The sequence below is a fragment of the Phoca vitulina genome, unplaced genomic scaffold, assembly GCF_004348235.1.
Source record: "Phoca vitulina isolate PV1807 unplaced genomic scaffold, GSC_HSeal_1.0 scaffold18, whole genome shotgun sequence".
Classification (NCBI taxonomy): domain Eukaryota; kingdom Metazoa; phylum Chordata; class Mammalia; order Carnivora; family Phocidae; genus Phoca; species Phoca vitulina.
The window spans coordinates 15,580,544-15,600,682 of record NW_022589721.1 but is presented as its reverse complement, the minus strand read 5'-3'; the positions used below and the strand labels follow the sequence as shown (position 1 = coordinate 15,600,682).

General features: G+C 39.3%; 1 protein-coding gene across 9 annotated transcripts in view; it reads left to right on the top strand.

The window, feature by feature from the left end:
- Window positions 1-20,139, top strand: part of ENPP2 (ectonucleotide pyrophosphatase/phosphodiesterase 2) — a 110,542-nt gene that overhangs the window by 24,851 nt on the left and 65,552 nt on the right. For 6 of the 9 annotated variants that reach the window (XM_032416129.1, XM_032416124.1, XM_032416128.1 and 3 more), the window contains exons 2-4: window positions 5,543-5,645; window positions 15,371-15,526; window positions 19,691-19,816. In XM_032416129.1, coding sequence (XP_032272020.1) covers window positions 5,543-5,645; window positions 15,371-15,526; window positions 19,691-19,816 — 385 coding nt within the window. Of the gene's footprint in view, window positions 1-5,149; window positions 5,332-5,542; window positions 5,646-15,370; window positions 15,527-19,690; window positions 19,817-20,139 lie in introns of those variants that run through there. The other 3 variants (XM_032416130.1, XM_032416126.1, XM_032416131.1) reach the window with 1 other exon arrangement.

Sequence of the window (20,139 nt, the reverse complement as noted above, 5' to 3'; positions counted from 1 at the left end):
CCAGTAGCTTCGCAGCCTGCCAGGGTGAGAGACGGGAAGGTGAAGGATGAGCCTTCAGCTCCGTGGTGGACGTCTTTTCTGCAGTCACATACCCACCCATCCGTGCTGTGCATTACACAGAGCTCCGTACAGAGCAGACGCGCCCGTGAAAACTCGCACGAGCTCTTGCACACGCGGGGGAGCCCTCTTGCCCAACTGTTATGTCCTTCATCCACGCGCCTGGAAATTGAGTGTGCAGCTCTCAGAGTAGCTGAAAAGAAGTAGACAAACTGACTTTTATGTTTTAAAATGTTGTATTATAAGCTAGAGTTAGCAACAAAGCAGACTTATTGCCTGGCAGCAATTCCTTTTAAACCTCAATTATGAGTATGTGTATTTTCAGTATTTAAATCCCAAGGTTACTTTAAAGCAACTGGCTTCGGTGATTTTTAAAACTACTAACAAATGTGTTAAAGCTATTAGCCATATCCCTTAATTTGAACTAATTCTAGAGTGTTAGCAAGTGGGTACGTATCTCCACCTCTGTTTTATAATCCAATTAAAACTGAAGGAGTGACTTTACTGAGTACTCTATGTATTTGGTCATCACAATCCAATTCCAAATTCATTAGCTTGGGAGTCACACTTTACACCCTCCTGCCCCTCGATCCTTGTACCCAGTTCATTAATGGGTCTTTCCCATGACTCTCCCAGTGTTCTCCCTCTCCACCACCATGACCTGCTTGGTGCGGGGGTCACTAGCTTCCGCCTCGATTACTCCATCATCTCCCAGCTGATTTACCATATCTGTCCTTGACTCCCTCCACTTCCTGTCCACACTGTACAAAGATTCGTCCTTCAAAATCTGAGTAAACTTTCACCTGCATAAGCCCTTTTAAGGCTTTCCATCGCTTGTAGGGCAAAGACAATAGCACCCCACGTGACAGAGGAAGTCCCACCTGAGCTGGCCCCTCTGATCCCTCGGCTCATTGCACACCATTCTCATTTTTGCTCTTGCTACTCTAGTCAGACCAGCTGTCTTTCCATATCATGGGTGTGCTGAGCCTCCACCCTACACAGAACTTTGCACATCCTGTTCGCTCTGTCTAGAATCTTCTCTCTTACCTCGTTACTCCCACCTACCCTGCACATCTCAGCTCCACTCATACTCCACAAAGTCTTCCATGACCCTCTTGACGAGATCAGTCCAAAATCATAAGCTCTCACAGCAACATTTACCTCTACATTTCTACACTTAGCCAGTTACAATTTTACTTTTATTTCTGTGTCTATTTGATTGCTATGGAGGGCAGGGGGCTGTGCTTGGTTCAGCTCCCCATATAATACTAGTGCCCAGAACAGTGCTTGGCACACAGTGGGAGCTAATGAATATTTGTCCAATGAATGACTATTCTTAGAGGATAGAGAATGTTCTCCTGGGGGGGGCGTATACTTAGATTCCACTGGGAATTAATGTCATGCATAGAGATTTGCTATATAAATTGTAGCAAATTGAAAGATGTGCCAGTGTTGATTTCAGCTTTCAATTGTGTAATAACGAATAACACAAGTCCTGTTCGCATTTGAATAGATGTATGCTATTTCTCCACCAGAGAACCTCCTGGGGCCATAGATTACCCATAAAGCCTTGCATCTGTGGTTTAGAATCTTAAGTGGTGTCTACTTTATACACATCTGCAGTCCTGACTTGCGGGAGCAATTGAGCCAGCTTGCTCCTCCATTAGCCACCATAATTTTTTGCTCAATTTAGATTGGTAAACCCCTTTCGCAAAGACTGCTGTCCTGTTTTTCTCCTGAATTTTCTAATAGCCGGCAACCACAGCAGATTTTAAAAAACAAGACTCAGCTCAAAGAGTTTTAAAATAGGAAGAATCCACGTGGCTGCTCTTTTCTTACTTTCTTAGTGTATATGCTATATTTACTGCTAAGTGACACTGCTGAAAAATCAGGTGGCCAGTAATTGCCTAACACGAAAGTCTTAGAAGAATTCCGGGAACAGTGTTAAGTCGAGTCAAGACACCATTAGGCAGTTAATTCTGCATCACGAGAAAGTGGATGTAGATAAAGTCTGAATCAGTTCATGAAAATTCTGTAGTTACAGCAGGAGGCAAGAATGACAACCTTCAATTATGTATCTTTCAAATCTCACTACGAACCTCAAGCCCTCTTACCTTAATCAGGGCTTGGGAACAAGGATTCACAGAACCATTTCATGAAAGATAGACTGTGCATTAGTTAGTATAAATGCAGCTACTGTATCGCAATCAGGCAACACACACACTGCTGCTTTGTACCACCAGCAAAGTAAATAAAATACTGTTCTGCTGCTTACAGTTTGGAGATGATTCTCATGGAGGAACAGCCATGGTGTGGCATTAAGAGATCTCGACTTTAATGTCCAATTAATAGTGAATGCTCTTAGTAATATATTAAAATTACATTATGAATGACACCAAACAATTCAACATGCAGGACATAAATAAATTAACTCAGAGTAATTTATTCCAATGCTCTGTTTCTCTCAATGTGCTCCTTACATTACTTGCATCAGAAGGACCTGTTGTGAAGTTCTTGTCTGGCCTCTAGAATCCTCGTTTCTTCGCCCTGCCCCCTAGACCTGTTGAGTCCAAATCTTGGGGAGTAGATCGCAAGCATCCACATTGTAAACAAGCTCCTGGGGTGATTCTTATGCCCAATAAAGCTAGAGAACCACAGAATGATTACTAAGGCCTGAGACTGTCCCAAGATTTGTTATAGTTCTGGGGTTTTTTTTCTGCCAGGGGGCAGTGTTCTCTCTGACATATGGCTGGATTAATAAACCATTCTGGAAGTTAATTTTAGTCTTTTTCCTACACTTTCTTGTTTACTGACCCAACCATGGGTGACATTATTCCAAAATCTTAAACTCCAGATCAGGTAGACCTTCTTAATTGGGTTGTGTTTACAGAAGGTTGGGGACCACATTCCAGTGACTTAGTTGAGTTTCTAGACCTATGGTATGCATTTCCAGATTTTTTTGGTTTTCTTAGTTTTCGGTATGAAAGGTAATTGTATTTTGTAGTCGATTTGATGCCCAAGGTATCACCCCCTGAGAGTTAATTCATCACGATGTCTTTTAGTAAAATTCTGTTTAACGGTGGTTAGATGGTGTGTGTGTGTGTGTGTGTGTGTGTGTGTGTATGCACGTGTGTGTGCACATGTGCTCTTGTGAATATGTGTGTTTTAATGAGTTCCGTGTGCACAACGACCTGAAGACAAATCTCCTTGACAGAATGGTTGATGGAAATAATGCCTGAGCTCAATCCTCTTAGATAATTGATAACAAGTGCTGTACAGAAGCCAATTATGGATCGACTATTACACTTAAGGCTTTTTTCCTTGCACAGCTATGCTGCATGTCAAAAAAAATTAGTGGATGATGTTCAGCTTCTGAGTCTATTTTTTTTCCACAAGGGGAGCCTTCATTATCCTCAAGCTGGGTTTCTACAATCAAATGTCAGACAGAATCTAAAGTTGGCAAGGGCCAGGGAGGTTAGAGAGAAGCGGAAGCAGGGTTTTGGGGAACATTTGGAACCCCATTGGCATACAATGCAAGGCAGTCCCGGGTTTGCCTTGAGCTTTTCCTTTTTGGTGTACAGTTTTCTGCTGTAAAAGCAAGGCTGCATCTTGAAATTGAACACAAAGAGCAGAAGACTCTTACATGGGGTTAACATCTTTCATAAGCCTTGCTAAATACCCAACTCCAAATCATTTCAGTATGGCACAGAAACTAAAGCAAGGGACTCTTGTAGAAAAATCCAGAAGCCTGCCATCTTTGCAAGAGTACAAAGCTGAAGGGATTCTAGAAAGGCAACTTAAAGTTTGGCAGAGTGTTTTCTTTTTCTCAATTAGCTGTTACTGAATTCTAGAATATATAATGAAACCCAGGCCTACTGTGCAATCCACTGTAAACAAGGTCTTGCTTTTGTGCTATCATGTTTGTGCTATCATGTTTGATTTGAGCCCAGCCACTGCCCCGTTAGTAATGTGTTGCATGGTAAGCGCTGTATTTGTTTATGGACACACAGATGCTCAGCGCGAGATTGATGGTCCCCGGGCCTGGCGCAAGGGAAACCAAAGGCCAGCCTTCTTCCCTCCTTTGAATCCGAAAAGCAGACAATATTTAAATAACTTTCAGATTTAGAGACCTTGATTTCTTTTAGAAGCCTCCTGGTTGCCAAATGCTTCATAAAGGAACTTTTAACATTTACAACAGCCTTAACGGACAGCGTTTGGGGGCTAGAGGACCATGCAACTGGAAAATAATCAGGGAAACCGTTTTTAAAGCTAACTTCTTGCTGCCATTGAGATTTCCTTCCTAAATTCAATCACTAATAAAGCTTCCCCATCCAGCCCCTCCCCTTCCGTCCTCCCTCCCCTCCCCCCCCAATAAAAACCAAGCTGACAGTTTTTTTTTTCAGGAAGAAGAGACAGGCTGAAGATACTTTGTCCTTCTGCACAGGGCAGAAGGACTCTCTGCTGCTTAGCTGGCATTCCCAGTATTTTGATAAAAGTTACTTCTCTAAAGGCTAACAACACCACGAGGAAAAATAATGCTATCTCTTGTGTTAGTTACAATCTTGGGAGATTTTATCGTGAGAAATATTTGAGTAGTTGGGAGTAGCTGAGAATGTGGCAGTAGGGACAGGGTCATTTAAACTGCCAGAAAAAATAAATAAATGGGAAAGACAGGGGAAAGTTGTTAGGTTTATAAATTATAAAACTTTCCTTGTTTTTTTTGTTTTTTTTTAAATAAAGTCGTGAGGTTGACTACATTGAATAACTACATTGTAAACCTTAAAAGCTTAAAGCTGGTGGAAACCCTTTTACAGCTCTGTTTTGTTTTTATCAGATCAAATACATTTGGTTTCTTTTTTAAAACCATGTTTTTGTGAGGAAAGGAAAATGAACATGCACTGTTATTGGCCACAGCAACATAAGAAACCCTCATGTTACCAGAGGAAACCACATGAAAGTGTGTGCGTGTGTGTGTGTGTGTGTGTGTGTGTGTGTGTGAGGGGCGGGACCGATAAGGGGGTGGAGAGAAGCAGAGGGATGTTTCAAGCCTCTTAGGCTCAGAGCTGCCATTTGTGAACCAATCCTGATGAAATCCAGCTCCGGACAAATCAGAGGAGGCTGTCAACTTCCCAGGTGGGATTACTTGTAGTTAATAGACTGAACTCAGAGCCCCAAAAAGCAGTGCATTCAGTGTAGGCGAGAGAGAACACAGTGCAAGAGGCTTTCCAAGAACCCTCTGCCATGGCCAGGAGAAGCCCGTTCCGGCCCGATCAGGTAGGATAGATGATGGCATCGCAGGGGGAAGGACTTGATGTGGAGAATCAGGTCCTGATTTTGGATTTTTCTTTTTGTTTTAAAACCAAAGACAGCACTTTACAGTGCATTTTGGAAGTTGTAGGATGGGGTGCTGATGTTGAAGTCTTCTGAATTGCTTTCATGTCATTTGACTAATTGGCCTGACACCTTGATCTCCTTACTCCCTTAGGTAATATCGCTGTTCACTTTTGCTGTTGGAGTCAATATCTGCTTAGGATTCACAGCAAATCGAATTAAGAGGGCAGAAGGATGGGATGAAGGCCCTCCTACAGGTAAGTGTAGTGACTGTTCGTGCACTCAGTCCTTTTAAAATATTATGCACTGGATAATCAATATAAACTCCTGAAGAAATGCATCTTTAAGCTAATCTTGCAGTATAACTAATTGAGTCCTAGATTTCTTTGGAGTAAAAATAGCTCTGTGTGTAATTCAGGTGAGAGAATGTGGTTTTAATTACGAGGACATGTATGCTTGCTCTGTGATTAACAGGCTATTTCAATCTTTGTACTCTGGAACTTATAAATGTTAAGATAAAATTCAAACTCTTGTTAACAGACACGGCTAAGATAGAAGTGGTGGGAACAGGTGCTGGTTTAATATTGGAGAGACATGAATTTGATTTATTGTCATGTGACATAGGATGTAATATTTGTCTCCAGAAACTTCTGATCTCCAAAAAAAAAAGGAGAAAAAAAAGGAGTGGCAGAAAAAAGCAGTGAACTGTCTTTCTGAAACTTCAGCATTTAGGACTATGAGATGAGATTAAGAGTTACCTAAAATAGGGAAAATATAAGAGAGAAGAGGTGCTTTGAAGAGCTTACAGGATTGACTTGCACCCAGTTTTCTCTTTTGGCATAAGGAAAGGTAAGTTTTAATAGTGTACCTTGACTTAACTAATAGAACCAAAGTGAAGGCGTTTCCTTTTACAATACACTACGCCATCAGCAGTGTGGGAATTCTTATAAAGGAGCTCCTTGTGCAGACCGAGGGGGCTTAACTGACCAGGTCTTAAGTAATGAGTTGGTTAATTTCCTGGAAATTGGAGCTGCTGATGGTTTTATAAATAAAAATTACATATTAAGTAATGGGTACTCTAGGGGGCAATATTTTCTTGACTTTCTCTGACATCTCAGCGTGTTTGTCTGCTTTCCTGCAGATTTTGAATTTCTCTGTATTTTTTGACCTGACTGATCTAAAAGATGGTCACCTGTCTCTGTTCAGCCAGCATGAACTTTTATTAACCAAGTCAGGATACATATATTGATGGAATACTAGGTCTTCCTTGCATCAAGTAAGTTGCTTTTGAGTCAGGCCAGAAGGTTGAAAGAATAATATTAGAAGTAGTTTAATGAGTCAAAGTGGGGTGTGGTTGGGGTGAAAAGTAGAGAATAGATCATAAAAATTGCACCCCCAGTGAGCCAAATGGGCAAAATGAGTTGTCTTCTGTTGGGGAGGGAGAGGAGAGGAGATCACTGGGCTGGAGAATCCTGTTTTTATTGGTGACAAATGCTGTCTTCAAAGACCTCTTTTTCTTGTTCCAGACAAGTATAATACCCATTAGCACTGACTATAACTGCACAGACGGGAAGGGGGATTGGATTCTTAGTATCTTCTTATGGGCAAGCTAGCAGCTCGAGAGCCCACTGCTGGTTCTTTCCAATGCATCCTAAAAGGAACTTCTTTTCTGTTTCATAGTCCTATATTACTTCAGCCAAAACTGAGAGGACAAGGTGTTTTCTTAATGAATGTGTAAAATCAAGTCACTCATTATTTTCAAAGTTGACTCTTTTTGGAAAACATGAAGGTTCTGGACTGACGACCTGGATCCATAGAATTTGCCGTGTGGCCTTGGGCAAGTCACTTGTGACGTCTGTGTCCTTAGCTGTATAACGAGAGCAGGCCTGGATGATTTCTAAGTTTCCTTCTGGATTAAAAAAAAAAAAAAAGCTCGTGATTCCATCCGTTCTGTTTCATTGACTCTTGAATTTGTGTGCGCTCTACTGGAGAACTTGAAAAGTATAGAACAGATTTATTAATCCTTAAATGTATTTTGTGTATAATTATCTCCATACATTATAAGAAACAACTCTAAGAACTATTGAGTCTATGTTACTTCTGTAAAAATAATATAATCTATATTATAATGTATACATCTGAGTGATCTTAAATGTAGTACAGAATATTTGCTTCTTGAATTATTTAATTAAATCATTGATTATTTTAGGCCTTTATGGTATCTTCTAAAATAATTTTTTAGTGGAAATTCTACCTCTCTGAAGCTTAGTTGGGATACAATGCCATTTAAGTCTGAGTTTTAGGATTTTGGTATGCCTGAACACTTTTTATTTTTAATTTTTCTGTTGCTGTAGTTTACCAGCTTTTTAGGCACTAATGGTTGTTTTCTCCTGAATATAGACCAGAGATGTACTTTGGAAACTGATGAGAGCATAGTGCAGAGAGTTTAAGCATGTTCATCTTTTTAAATGTTATATGTGCCTAGAAAGGGCCTCCCTCAAATAATGCATGTGGTTGGTTATTCTGTAAGCAAGGCTTTCACATCAGAAAGCATTGGGCGAACTTTTATATATGTATTAGGACAAGATACTAAAAAGGAAAGGCAACCATGCCTATTTTCAGCAATGCTTTCATGTTCCAAAGAAATCCTGAGAAGCTCAATGCTTCAAGACTGTTTGACCAAATGGAACACAAAGGGTATTAATATATGGCTAGCTAGCTTCAGACTGACCAGAGCAAGATCTCCCATTCAAAAGCACGCACTTCCTTGCTTAGTAAATGTAGTTTCTCAGAGTCCTCAGCAATAGGTGAGAATGTTCTACACACGGGGCAGACCCTCACTGCTGTACTATGGACTGGGGTGTTAGTTTCAAGGCTGTGGCAGTGCAAACAGACTGTTATAATTAACTAACTAGCACACTTGTTGGCTGGATTTATTGTTAGGACCTAGTGATCTAGCGGAAGTACTGGTAGAATAGGGTTTCTTCTACCAGATGATAAGAGAGCTATGGATTTATTAGGAGATAGGAAATGAGCAGAGCTAATTATAATTCTATTGGGTAAATATAATGGGCAATCAGGTGCATGGGATGGCTAGAATACATTTTCAGAGAAAATGTAAATAATAAGTGCACATCAGTTTGACATCTTTGTTCATACATCTGGTGTAGCCAGCTTGATTTACCTTTAAGATTGCAAGAGAATTTATGTGTGTACAGGTGCGTGCGCATGCACTCGCGGACATGTGCGTATGTGTATGGGTGTGGTGTGAGAGTGGAGGTAATTTTACTGAAGTTTGTGATAGATTCCCTTTCAGTCTCCAGATGGAAATGGGATATCCTCTGAAATATAAGCGACTTAATACTTGGAAGACACAGGGAAATTTGTGAGCTTGTGAATAAACTGGCTAATAGAGACTCGAAAGCCCCAGCCAACTCGTCATCATTTTTAGTGGCTCCAAAGTTTAAAAGTGTGTGAATGTGAATGAAATTCATGGGTAAATGTAAAAGGAGGAGGATCTCTCACAGCTTTATGAGTAAAGTGAGTCTTTGTGAATCGCAGAGAAAACAACAATGGTTAAGAGGAACGGGAAGGTTTGTGTTCATCTGATAAAGTTTGGAATCTCATTCTACAGTGAAAAACTGTCTTGATGATGGCAAAGTAGCATGTAGGAAACTGTAAAGCTGACAAATACAACAGCCATGATTCTGGAAGGAAAACTCTGTCATGACTTGATGGGACTTGATGTTAAATATAATGTAGAGTCAGGGGTGTTTGTTTATTTATTGAGAGAGAGAGACAAGGAGGGGAGGGAGAGAGGGAGAGAGAGAATATGAAGCAGGCTCCATGCCCAGGATGGAGCCCGACATGGGATTCGATCTCACAACACTGAGATCATGACCTGAGCCAAAATCAAGAGTCAGTTGCTTAACCAACTGAGTCACCCAGGCGCCTTGAGTCATAGGGTGTTTTAAGTAAATGGAATAAAACTGTCTGAAGAAGAGTCTAAGGAGGGCACAGGTCTTTCAGGGCTTTGTTAAATGGAGCTCTGGAGTAGGGGTTTTTCATTTATCTTAAAACTATACAGAATCCTCTATCTTGTCTGCGTGACCAGAAATCTCAGTCCTCAATAGTTATTCACATAGATTCTTGAACGAAAAAACCTTTCCAAATCATGTCTTCATCAAACTCATAGCCTGTGTGCAGAATTGGGAAAAATCCTTTGTGGACAAAAACAGTGCTATAGTTGTATTCAGATGGTCTAAAATTTTAGCCAGGCCCTTGCTAGCTCAGATTAGCCTGAGGGTTCTGATTTTCCAACCAGAAAAACAGGAATAATGTTGCCTCTTTATCGGAAAAGGTTTTTGAGAACAAAATGCCGTATTAGGGTTGTTGAGAATATAAAGTGTTAAATATATGATGATACATTTAATTTATCTTCACTTATGTTCCAAGACCAGTGTCTAAATTTTTACTTTTTCAAGTTGCCAATACCTGTGATTTTGATGACAGCGTTTCATTGTTTGGGGGCAGATTTGCAAACCATTCAGACATACTCTACTGACTACCATCATAAATGCTACTTGAGGGGTTTAAAAGTTGAACTAAAGTTTTTGATCTACTTTATTTACGTTGCATAGAAAACTGTTTTCTTCTCGTTTACAAGATCTTTCTACATGAGAACGTTGTGTTTATAAATGCTTTAAAAGTGCAGGTGCCTGAAAACTTCCCAGGTAGACCTATTTACTGAAAAAGTTGTCCATAAAAGCTGGTCCAGAATCTGACAAGGAGGAGAGAACGGATGCCACCGTAGTGGGTATTTATGGGAACTAATGTCTTTAGGAAGCAGAGAGACTAACATGGAGGTCAGTATGTAAGTGCTGCTCACTATGGGCTGAGGTCAATGGTATCGAGAACACATGGCCACTGCGGTACAAGAAAGTATGACCATAAAGGATGAATCATATACTCCAGAAGAGGCATAAGACAGCATTAAATGCTAGAGTTGGTCAGCATCTTGAATGTCGTCCATGTTGACCGCCTCCTTTCCCTGTGGTTTTGCTTTAGACATGGCAGGCAGACAGAGGAAAACCAGTTCTGTGTCAGTGTTCTTCAACAGGAGGCATAACCACAGCCCACAGCCCATTGCAAGGCTTTCCTCTCACTTTCAGGAAGCACTCGGGCTGAGGACCACAGAGAACGGGAGGAACAGACAGGGTGCCATCTCTCAAATCCTGGACACAGGATCACCACGCAAAGCTTAGAAGAAAGAGTCTCCCAGCTTTAGGAAACTAAAGGTTTTCAAACTTAAATACTGCTTCCCTCGCCAGTCATCATCCAAATCAGAAAATTTCCATTTTGCAGAGGGATTTAGAGGAAAATAGGATTGGGGGTCTGGGATGAACTCACGAGTAGGTCACAACTCTTGTCATGAATTATGTTCTTTCCAATGGTCTATTAAATTATTGGTAGTTTTTCCCCATATAAATGGCACCAGAATTCTATGACACCGCCTCTGTGTATGTATGGTAAGATGGAATTTTTTATTTTTTATCTTTTTAGAAAGATTTTATTTATGTATTTATTTAAAGAGTGGTTGGAGGGGAGGGGCAGAGGGAAGAGGGAGAGAGGGAATCTCAAGCAGACTCTGCGCTGAGCATGGAGCCCAATGTGGGGCTCGATCTCACGACCCCGAGATCATGACCTGAGTCGAAATCAAGAGTCAGATGTTCAAACGACTTAGTCACCCAGGCGCCCGATGGAATGTTTTAGAAATAAGATTTTACTTAACTAAGTGAAAATAATTTCACTTGTTTCTATCAGAATTATGAATTTGAGTGTAATAAATCATGTTTTTATGTTGGTGGTTTTTAAATCATGAAATGCTTCTGTGAAAAATAAGGAATGTATAGCACTTTTTTTATGCCTATTGTATATGTACATATATATAGGTTTTAAAATTTGAAGTCCCTATTATAAGAAAATGTGTCTGTATAGACTATAAGAGTTATTTTTTAAGATTCTGGAACTGAGTTGCATCTTTAAGCAAAATAACATTATTTAAATATGTAATTAAGAAGGCAGCAATAGAATTTGAATCTCATAAAAGTATTGGCAAATGTCTCATATGAAATTCTAAACCTCCATACTTATCACACATTTTTGTCTTGATCCTTTCAAGGTGTTTGTTTTTGTCTTTTGTCTTCCTTGTTGGTTCTGAGCTTTTATGGAAGTCTCAGTAATTATGAGACACCACATATCCACTGATCCTGCAGTTTTCATCACACCATTCAATAAATTATAGAACTTGATTTAGGTCAGGTAAAGGAAAGCTTTACAGATTTTAGAATTTAGACGTATACTAAGTCAGAGAATCTTTGTATATTTAACCATGGAACCAGGTTAAAATTTTCCAATAAAAAGTGAAGACCTCAAATCTGTCCTTAGGCTGGTGTGGGGGGAAGGACATGAGACATGGGCATGGAATGAAAAAGCCAAATGTGGAGGATGATTGCAGAGCTAGAAAAGCATGGGGATTAGAGCTTGTTATGGAAGATGGCGGGGGTGGGATGGGCCCTGGAAAGGCGAAGTGAATGTGACTCTATCACCTGATTTGATTAAAAGAGGTGCAGAAGTTCAAATTCTTGAGATTATTGGATTGGAAGAACTACATGGATCAATTCATCTTCCCATTTCTCTTGCTGCCATTGTCAGCTGAGTCCAAGCCAGCCAAGAGTGAATTTGGCATATGTGTCCCTAGTCCATACTGGCCCCAGAATTTATTTTTACTTGCAAGCTGTTGGTAAACATCGAGTCCAACACTTTTTATGATCTGTGTGTTTGCATGATGAATGTAAGAGCAACTCTTCCTTAACAAAGCTGTCTTCCGTTTAAGGTTTGGCAAAGAAGATTATCATTCGGGTGAAAGCTATTGAGTGAGATTCAATTATTTTTCAAAAACAAAGTGGGGGATACAGTCAGAGAATAATCAAGGCTGTAAGAATATAGTAAAAATCACATGACCAGCATGGATGGAGAAAGGTTTAAAATGGCTGAAATTCCACACAGATGTTTTAAAAGTAAAGAGAGAAATAGGGAAGAGATTGTGATGAAGGAAAAGCAAAGAGCATGATTGGAGGAATATTTCGAATGCAGGCTGGACACCATAAAGAAGAGAAGACAGGACAAGTCAACAACTGCGAACAATGTGCCTTTGGACCTCTTAGCATTATCTCAGCGATAAGCATAGCTGAGCTTATTTATGTATGCAGCTCATGGGAATGAATTCTCCTCAGAATTTATTAGATGGCTACTGATTCTGGCTAAGCGGTACCCTTAAAAAAAGGAATAATTCAATTATAAGTCTTTTTCTTATCTTTGTTTTTACTATAGGGCTTTCTCTATTTTTACTTTTTGCACATCTCAACACCCCCCTCCTCCTACCGTGTCTTATGGCCCAGCATGCACTGTTGATAGGTTGGCCAAAGTCAATAGAAAAATGTGGTTTTTGAACCAGAGGTAAGGCACTGCATTGGAAACTTGACATTATTTCCTAAACTGAGCTGGTGCGGTTTGTACGTATTTCAACATCCCAGAATCAACCATGCACAAGCGTTTCACATCTCATGGTCTAGTGAATCTGTTTGCTTTACTTGAACTGATCTGATGCCATAAAGGCTAGGATTGGGTGACTCTGACTTTTAAAAGGACAAGGGACTGAGGGATGAACGGGATGTTCAGATAAATGGCTTCAGTGAACCTGGAAATGTTATTTAACTTCTGTTCTCTGCCTGCTTCTTATGTTTGCTTGTTTTTAAAAATAATGTGTGCTAATTGTAAAAAAATGAAAAATTCATAAACATAAATAAGGAAATAAGATTATACATAGCATGTCATCAATAAAATTTGTTAAGCTATTTATATATAATATCTATTATATAATATATACTTTATACATATATACACACAGGGATATATATACACACAGGGATGGAGATAGAAGAAAGCAAACAAACAAAAGACATTTATAAAATTGTAGAAGTTTCAAACTACAGAAGGGTTAAAAAAATCCCTCTGCTTCTCTCTTTCTCAGTCATTTTGCTCAAATATAATTCCTGTAAAGAGTTTCTTGTGGGGGGGGAGGGAGGTTATTGACACCTGTACCTTTCTCAATGCCTCTGCCGCCCCTCCCCTCTCTGGCTCTGTTTTTATTTTTATATTTATTTATATCCTCATTGCTCTCTTTCCCTCTATTTTTGACACAAAATATAATGTATAATATTTAATACTATCATACTGTTCTGTCACTTTGCTCTTTAAAAAAACATGTTTATATATTTTGTAGATCTTTCCATATCAGCCTACACAGATCTGACTCATTCTTTGTAAGGGCTGGGGCAATATTCCACTTACGGATATGGTGTTGTACATATATCTTGACAAAGTTTTGCAAATATACCCGAGAAGTGAATTTCTAGTAATGGAATTTTTGGGTGAAAGATTCATATGCATTTCCAAATTGTGTTCTATTTTACAAAAAATTTCATTCCTAGCAACAGGTAGGACACTGCTTACACTTTCCATTCATTAGAAATTAATTATTTTGTAAGCTAGAATGAGGATACAGCTTAATTTTTTCTAGTCAGCCAGTTATTCTAGCACTACTTACTAATTAATCCTTCTTTCACCTCCTGATTAATCCTTCTTTCTTTCTCCAATTGCTTTCATTATAAATAAATTCTCATATATTTGGCTCTATTTCCCATCCCCACCCTCAGCACTGATCTACTTATTTCCTGGTACAAACTGTTTTAATTATTTAACTTCAGAATATACTTTACTATCTAGTCTTCACCAAATTACTCTCCTTTCCAGTGTTTTTCATTTCATATATTCATTTTTTATAAACTTTTAATATCCTCTCCAGTTTAAAAAACTCCTCTTTATATTTTTATTGTGGTTGCATTGAATCTTCAAGTTTAATTAGGAAGAACTGATATTTTTATAATATTAATTATTTTTATCTCCAAGATGGTATATCTTTCCATGTAATGAAATCTTTTGAAATATCTTTTTGTAGAGTTTTAATGTGTTCTTCAGGTAGGTCCTGCACATGTCTGATGAAATTTATACCTAGATATCATATCTTTTAGGCACTATGATGAATGGAACTTCCATTGAATTTTTGAACTTAATTGCTTATATCATACAAATATGTAGAATTTTTGTCTGTTTCCTCCCCCCCTCCAAATTTTTAGCTGATTCTTGAGATTTCTAGATATATAGTTGTATCATAGAAAATAAAGAGGATTTGTTTTTGACAAGCTGAGATTGTGGTGTTTGTGTTTGTGTTACTCCAGTTATGGGTGTAGATTTAATGACTGGAAGAGATCTTACAGGTCTCCTATTTCAGTTCCCTATGTTCAGACTGTTCTCAGAACATTTAGCTTCAAATCTCCTTACAAAAAGTTATGGATTTTCAAAGAGGGAAATGAGCTCTTTTTTCTAAGTGTGTACATCAATGTTCTCTTCTCTGTTGGCATCATTAGCATCCACAGAGATGCTAACCCTCCCAGATTTGTAGTAATAATAATTGTAAACAGTACAATAAAACCAACAGCCAACATTCATTGTACTTTCTGTGTCCAACAGACTGCTAAGTGTTCTGCATGGATTGTTTCCTTGAATTCTCATTATAATCTCCAGTTACTTTCATTAATCCCCCCACTTTGCAGATGAGGACACTGGCATAGGAGGTTTAGTGACCTGCTAAGGGTCCATAGCAGCCTGACCAGGGTCCATAGCAGCCTGACCAGGGTCCATAGCAGCCTGACCAGGGTCCATAGCTAGCAGGTGATGGTGCCAGGCTGCTCAGTTAGAGCATGACTGTGTCACCACTCTGCGCTCCTTCTCACTTGTCCCCTCTCTGCAATGACATGACCCATTTCCCAATTCCATTGCCCTTGCCTCTTGTATCTTGCAGTGTTATCGGACTCCCCCTGGACCAACACCTCTGGATCATGCAAGGGCAGATGCTTTGAACTTCAAGAGGTTGGACCCCCTGATTGTCGTTGTGATAACCTATGTAAGAGCTACAGCAGTTGCTGCCATGACTTTGATGAGCTTTGTTTGAAGACAGGTGGGTAACTTTTGAGTCCTCTGGAGACTTGATTGGATGGCTTAAAGGCCCTCGGCTGCTCTTTTCCCTGGCATTGCCACCCTGCTTTGGCCAAACCAAACTGTGCGGGTTGGTTTTGTTTCTCGAACGATTATCGATTGTATTATGAGTATACCCTGTGTGACTGTTGTTTGCCTACCAGGCCTACCCAAAGAATGTTCTTTGCAACTGCAATCATTATTTTATTAGTTTTGGAAGTATTTATGGTCAGGTGCTTTTTATCCCCCCTCATCTTCATCATTTCTGTCTCTTGCTGTCAATTTCCACATTCACTGCTAGGGCACATAGGCTGAGACTGTGAGCATTCTTAAGGATTGGGGCTTTTCTGTTTTAATTTTCATTTTTTTAAATTTTTGCTTGCCTGCTCAGTGTACAGCATTTGTGTTATTTCATCTTATATAGTAACTGTTGGCCTACTCTGATGTAATTCCCCATTCTCTGTGCAGGTGGAAAGTTGTTATGGAATTCTACTTGGGGTCACATGCTCAGGGTAGCTCTAAAATATTCCTCTCACTCTTCCTGGCCTTTCTTTCCATGTCTTCTATACTGGAACCATCAGTAGAACATATGGACTTCAGAATGAATACTCTTGAGTTGAGAAGAAGCACCTTTGTAGACATTTGCCACCCCACCTGCTCTGTTTCCAAAGCCTAACACTTTATTTATTTATTTTTATTTTATTTTTTTAAGATTTTATTTATTTATTTGACAGAGAGAGCACAAGTAGGCAGAGTGGTAGACAGAGGGAGAGGGAGAAGCAGGCTCCCCACTGAGCAGAGAGCCCGACGTGGGGCTCGATCCCAGGACCCCGAGATCATGACCCAAGCCAAAGGCAGACGCTTAACCAACTGAGCCACCCAGGCGCCCCCAAAGCCTGACACTTTAGATAGGACTCTGGAGATACCTTGTAGGCTCTCCAGCACGCCTCTGGGCAACATCGTATGCAAACTCTGACAAAGATGACCGTCAACCCTGTTAAGATCACTAAATGCAGAGATTCGACAGCTTCCTTGACAAGTTATTACTTGTTTTTGGACTTTTATGATTGAGATGCTTCTTTCAAAAATCTGACTCATATTATCATTGATATTAGCCTTATCTTTCTAATGATATCATTAGCAACAGAGACATTATTCTCCTTTACTAAAGAAATAGCCCTTGATTCATGTGAAAACCGATACCAGCTCTCTTACTAGTTCTGGTTTGTTTGCTTTCCCCCCCTCCAAACAAGAAGAGTTTTATGAGGCTGTTTTCTGTATAATACATTTTCCAAACATGTAGCCATTTTTTTTTCTTGTTACTTTACTTTGGAACTTCTCCCAGGTTCCTTAGTTGTGGGTCTGCGAACTTAAATGCTGAGAACCTTGTAAACTGAACATATGGATGGAACAGATGTTCTAGTAGAGTTCTTTGGCTCTAAAACATTATTTCAAACCAGCAGCCTGTGATTGCTTGGCACCGGGGACCTAACTGATGCTTGTTTCCTCTGCTCCATGAGCATCTGGCCTCTGACATGTCATCTCAGCGGTCTGGATTCCTGATCTTAGAGCTCCTTGCAAAGTTTAGTGGATGTCTTCACTCCAGCTTAGCTCTCTCTGAATGTTGTTCATGCCTCTCTTTCCAGGTGTAATAAATATGGACGATAATAACATTTTTGAAGTAGTTTATTTTCCCGTGTACCAAGATAATGTATGCCAAATGCGGAAGAATCAAATATCAAATAATAACAAAAGGTTGAAGGAGAAAACAAAAGTCTGAGATCCTACTGTGATAGCACAAGCCACTTTCTAGAGATAAGCACAATGTTTCAGTGTAGACCCTGACGACTATATGTGCGTGTTATGTGTATTTATACGAGTGTGTATATGTATATGCCTGGGAGGTGTGTGTGTGTACTTATATATCTCTTTACACACCATTCTTTTGAATGCCTACATAGTATTCCATTGAACAGATGCGCAACCTGCTTCACTGAGTAACTGATCAGCATTTAGATTTTCCCCAATTGTTGCTATTATGGACAATGTATCAATGAATAATGGTTCATGCATATTCATATTTTTGTCTGTTTTCCTTAAGATAAATTCCTAGGAGTGGGATTTTGAATCAAAGTGTGCATTTTTAAAATTTAAATATTTTAAATATATTAAATATATTAAATTTTAAAATTTAATATATTACAAAATTAACACTCCTCAAAGTTTATATTCCTCTCAAAGGGCACAAGAGCCTTTCACCACTCCCTTTTCAACATATCCTCACTTTTAAAATATATATTCTTATTAAAAAAATCTCTTTATCTGATCTGATAGGTAACTCCCCTATTATTCCATAAGGTTAAATGTTTTTTTTTTTTCTGTTTATGTCTATGTTTGCTTTCAAAATTGTACAGCTGACTGACTCCTACCTTGCTTGTGGTTCACTCTGAACCCTGGCTTTTTAAAATTCCATTCTTACACAAAGCCGGTAGTTCCTCAATAAATTTAGCTTGTTAATAGTGATGCTTTTTTGTAAACAAAGGGATTTTCTTAAGGAACTAGGGCAGCAATAAAAGTATATTGGTTAAGAGTTATCCTTGATTTGGGAAAAAAAAAATCAGTCCAAGCAACCTTGGAAAATTGCTAACCATTGGGAATAGCAGGTCCTGAATAAAGGAATTCCAAGCATTTCATCTGCTGGGGAAGAGAAGTCAGAGGAAGAGGGGATATCAAAAAATCAGAGAATAGAATTTGGATACAAAGGTAATTCTAAAAGAGTGGAAATTAAACAGTAGTTGTCTGGTTTTCTAGCATGGCAACTAGTACCTCTTTATCCATTTATTCACCTAGCAAAGTGTCCGTTGGTGGAATATTACTAAGAAGCAACATTGCTTCCTAAAACCATTGCCTTCCACTTATGACATATTTTAAGAGATGAAGACCTCAAGTGTCCTTAGCTCAGAGAGGGCTTTCTTGACCATTCTATGTCAAGTAGCATGCCCTTTCCATCCTGTCACTCTCTATCAGTACCATCCTATTATTTCCTTCATAGCACTTAGCATGAGCTGAAATTATCTTGTTTCTACTGGTCTACTTGCTTATGGTCTTTCTTTCCCAATTGAAATATAAGCTCCATGAAGATGGCCTGTCTTGTCTTTCTTGTCCTTCATGACCTCCCCAGCACCTAGAGCATGGAAAGCATAATAGAAATATTTATTGAATAAATGAATTCATTATGAAGTTTCTCAGTGTATCAATCTTGAATGTAAAGAGTCACATTTTATTTTCATGGTAATTTGCAAGCAGACTGAATGAATGTTCATGGAACACCTAGCACGTGCCAGGCACAGTCTCAGGCACTGGAGATGTCATGGTGAAAAAAGAGATGTGATTTTTTTTTCTGGCTATGGAATTTACAGTCTAGTGGATGAAAAGGCAAGCAAAAAAAGATAGCACTCTCTTCTAGATGAAAATATTAATTGTCTAAATATTTCCTGTTGATAGAGTTAAACCATGAGCTCTCGATCAAGTATGCTCAGATAGAAATCTGCAACCCATCCACTAGACCCCTGGAAAGGAGGGGCTGTGACCTCTTCTTGTAGATAGGGCCACATTTTGGTCAATGATTGGAACTGTGAGTGTTTTTTCATATCCCTTTAAACTCTACGTGTCTGTTTAGGACTTGACCCTTCAGCTGCAACTTACAGCAGGTAGAGGATTTGGTTGCACTATCATTTGTATTTAAATCAAGCTCATTAAAGTCAAGTAAAGCTACTTTGGGAAATAAAAGAGCCCAGCTTTGGTGACTATGCCTACGACGGTAGAAACTCCTATCACAAACCTTACATACCATATATTTTACTGGCTTTTTTTTTTTTTTAGTACAGTGTGCAAATGGTAAGGGTTCCATTTTTCCAAAGGAGCCCAATTACGTTTGGCTTCGGACTCTGATTTGAAAAATTAGGAATTCAACCTATTTGTAAGTCCTCCAAATATCATCTAGGCCTCAGGCCAACTCTAATTTCACAAGCAGATTAAATGATGTGGGATTTTAGCTCTTTTTGTTGGCAACGCTTGTAAGCAATTGTGGCCTCTTTCATTTGGTTTGTGAGAAGCAGTGTTAAGTGTTTTATTGTGCCGATTTCAGCTGGTGGCTGGGAGTGTACTAAGGACAGATGCGGAGAAGTACGAAATGAAGACAATGCTTGTCACTGCTCAGAGGACTGCTTGGCCAGGGGAGACTGCTGTACTAATTACCAAGTGGTTTGTAAAGGTACAGGTGTCCGTGGGTCGGCGGGAGCTTTAAAAGAACAAGAACTGGAGATGTTCCAAGGAATCTTGGATGTTGTGGCTCTAACACCTTGGATATGGGTTTGGGAGGAGGGAAGGAGTTGTGTTTTTTTAATTTCTCATGCCTCTTTCTTAGTTTTGCTTCCCTGCATTTCACTGATCTGAAATAGCAAGGAAATCGCCCCAAATTCCAGAATGTGGTAGCATCATAATAATGAAGAGATTTTTAAAGTTCCTGTCTTGGTCTGAGATCAGGTCATCTAAAAGCAGAGCCTGTGACGGAATTCCATACATGGAATGTATTGA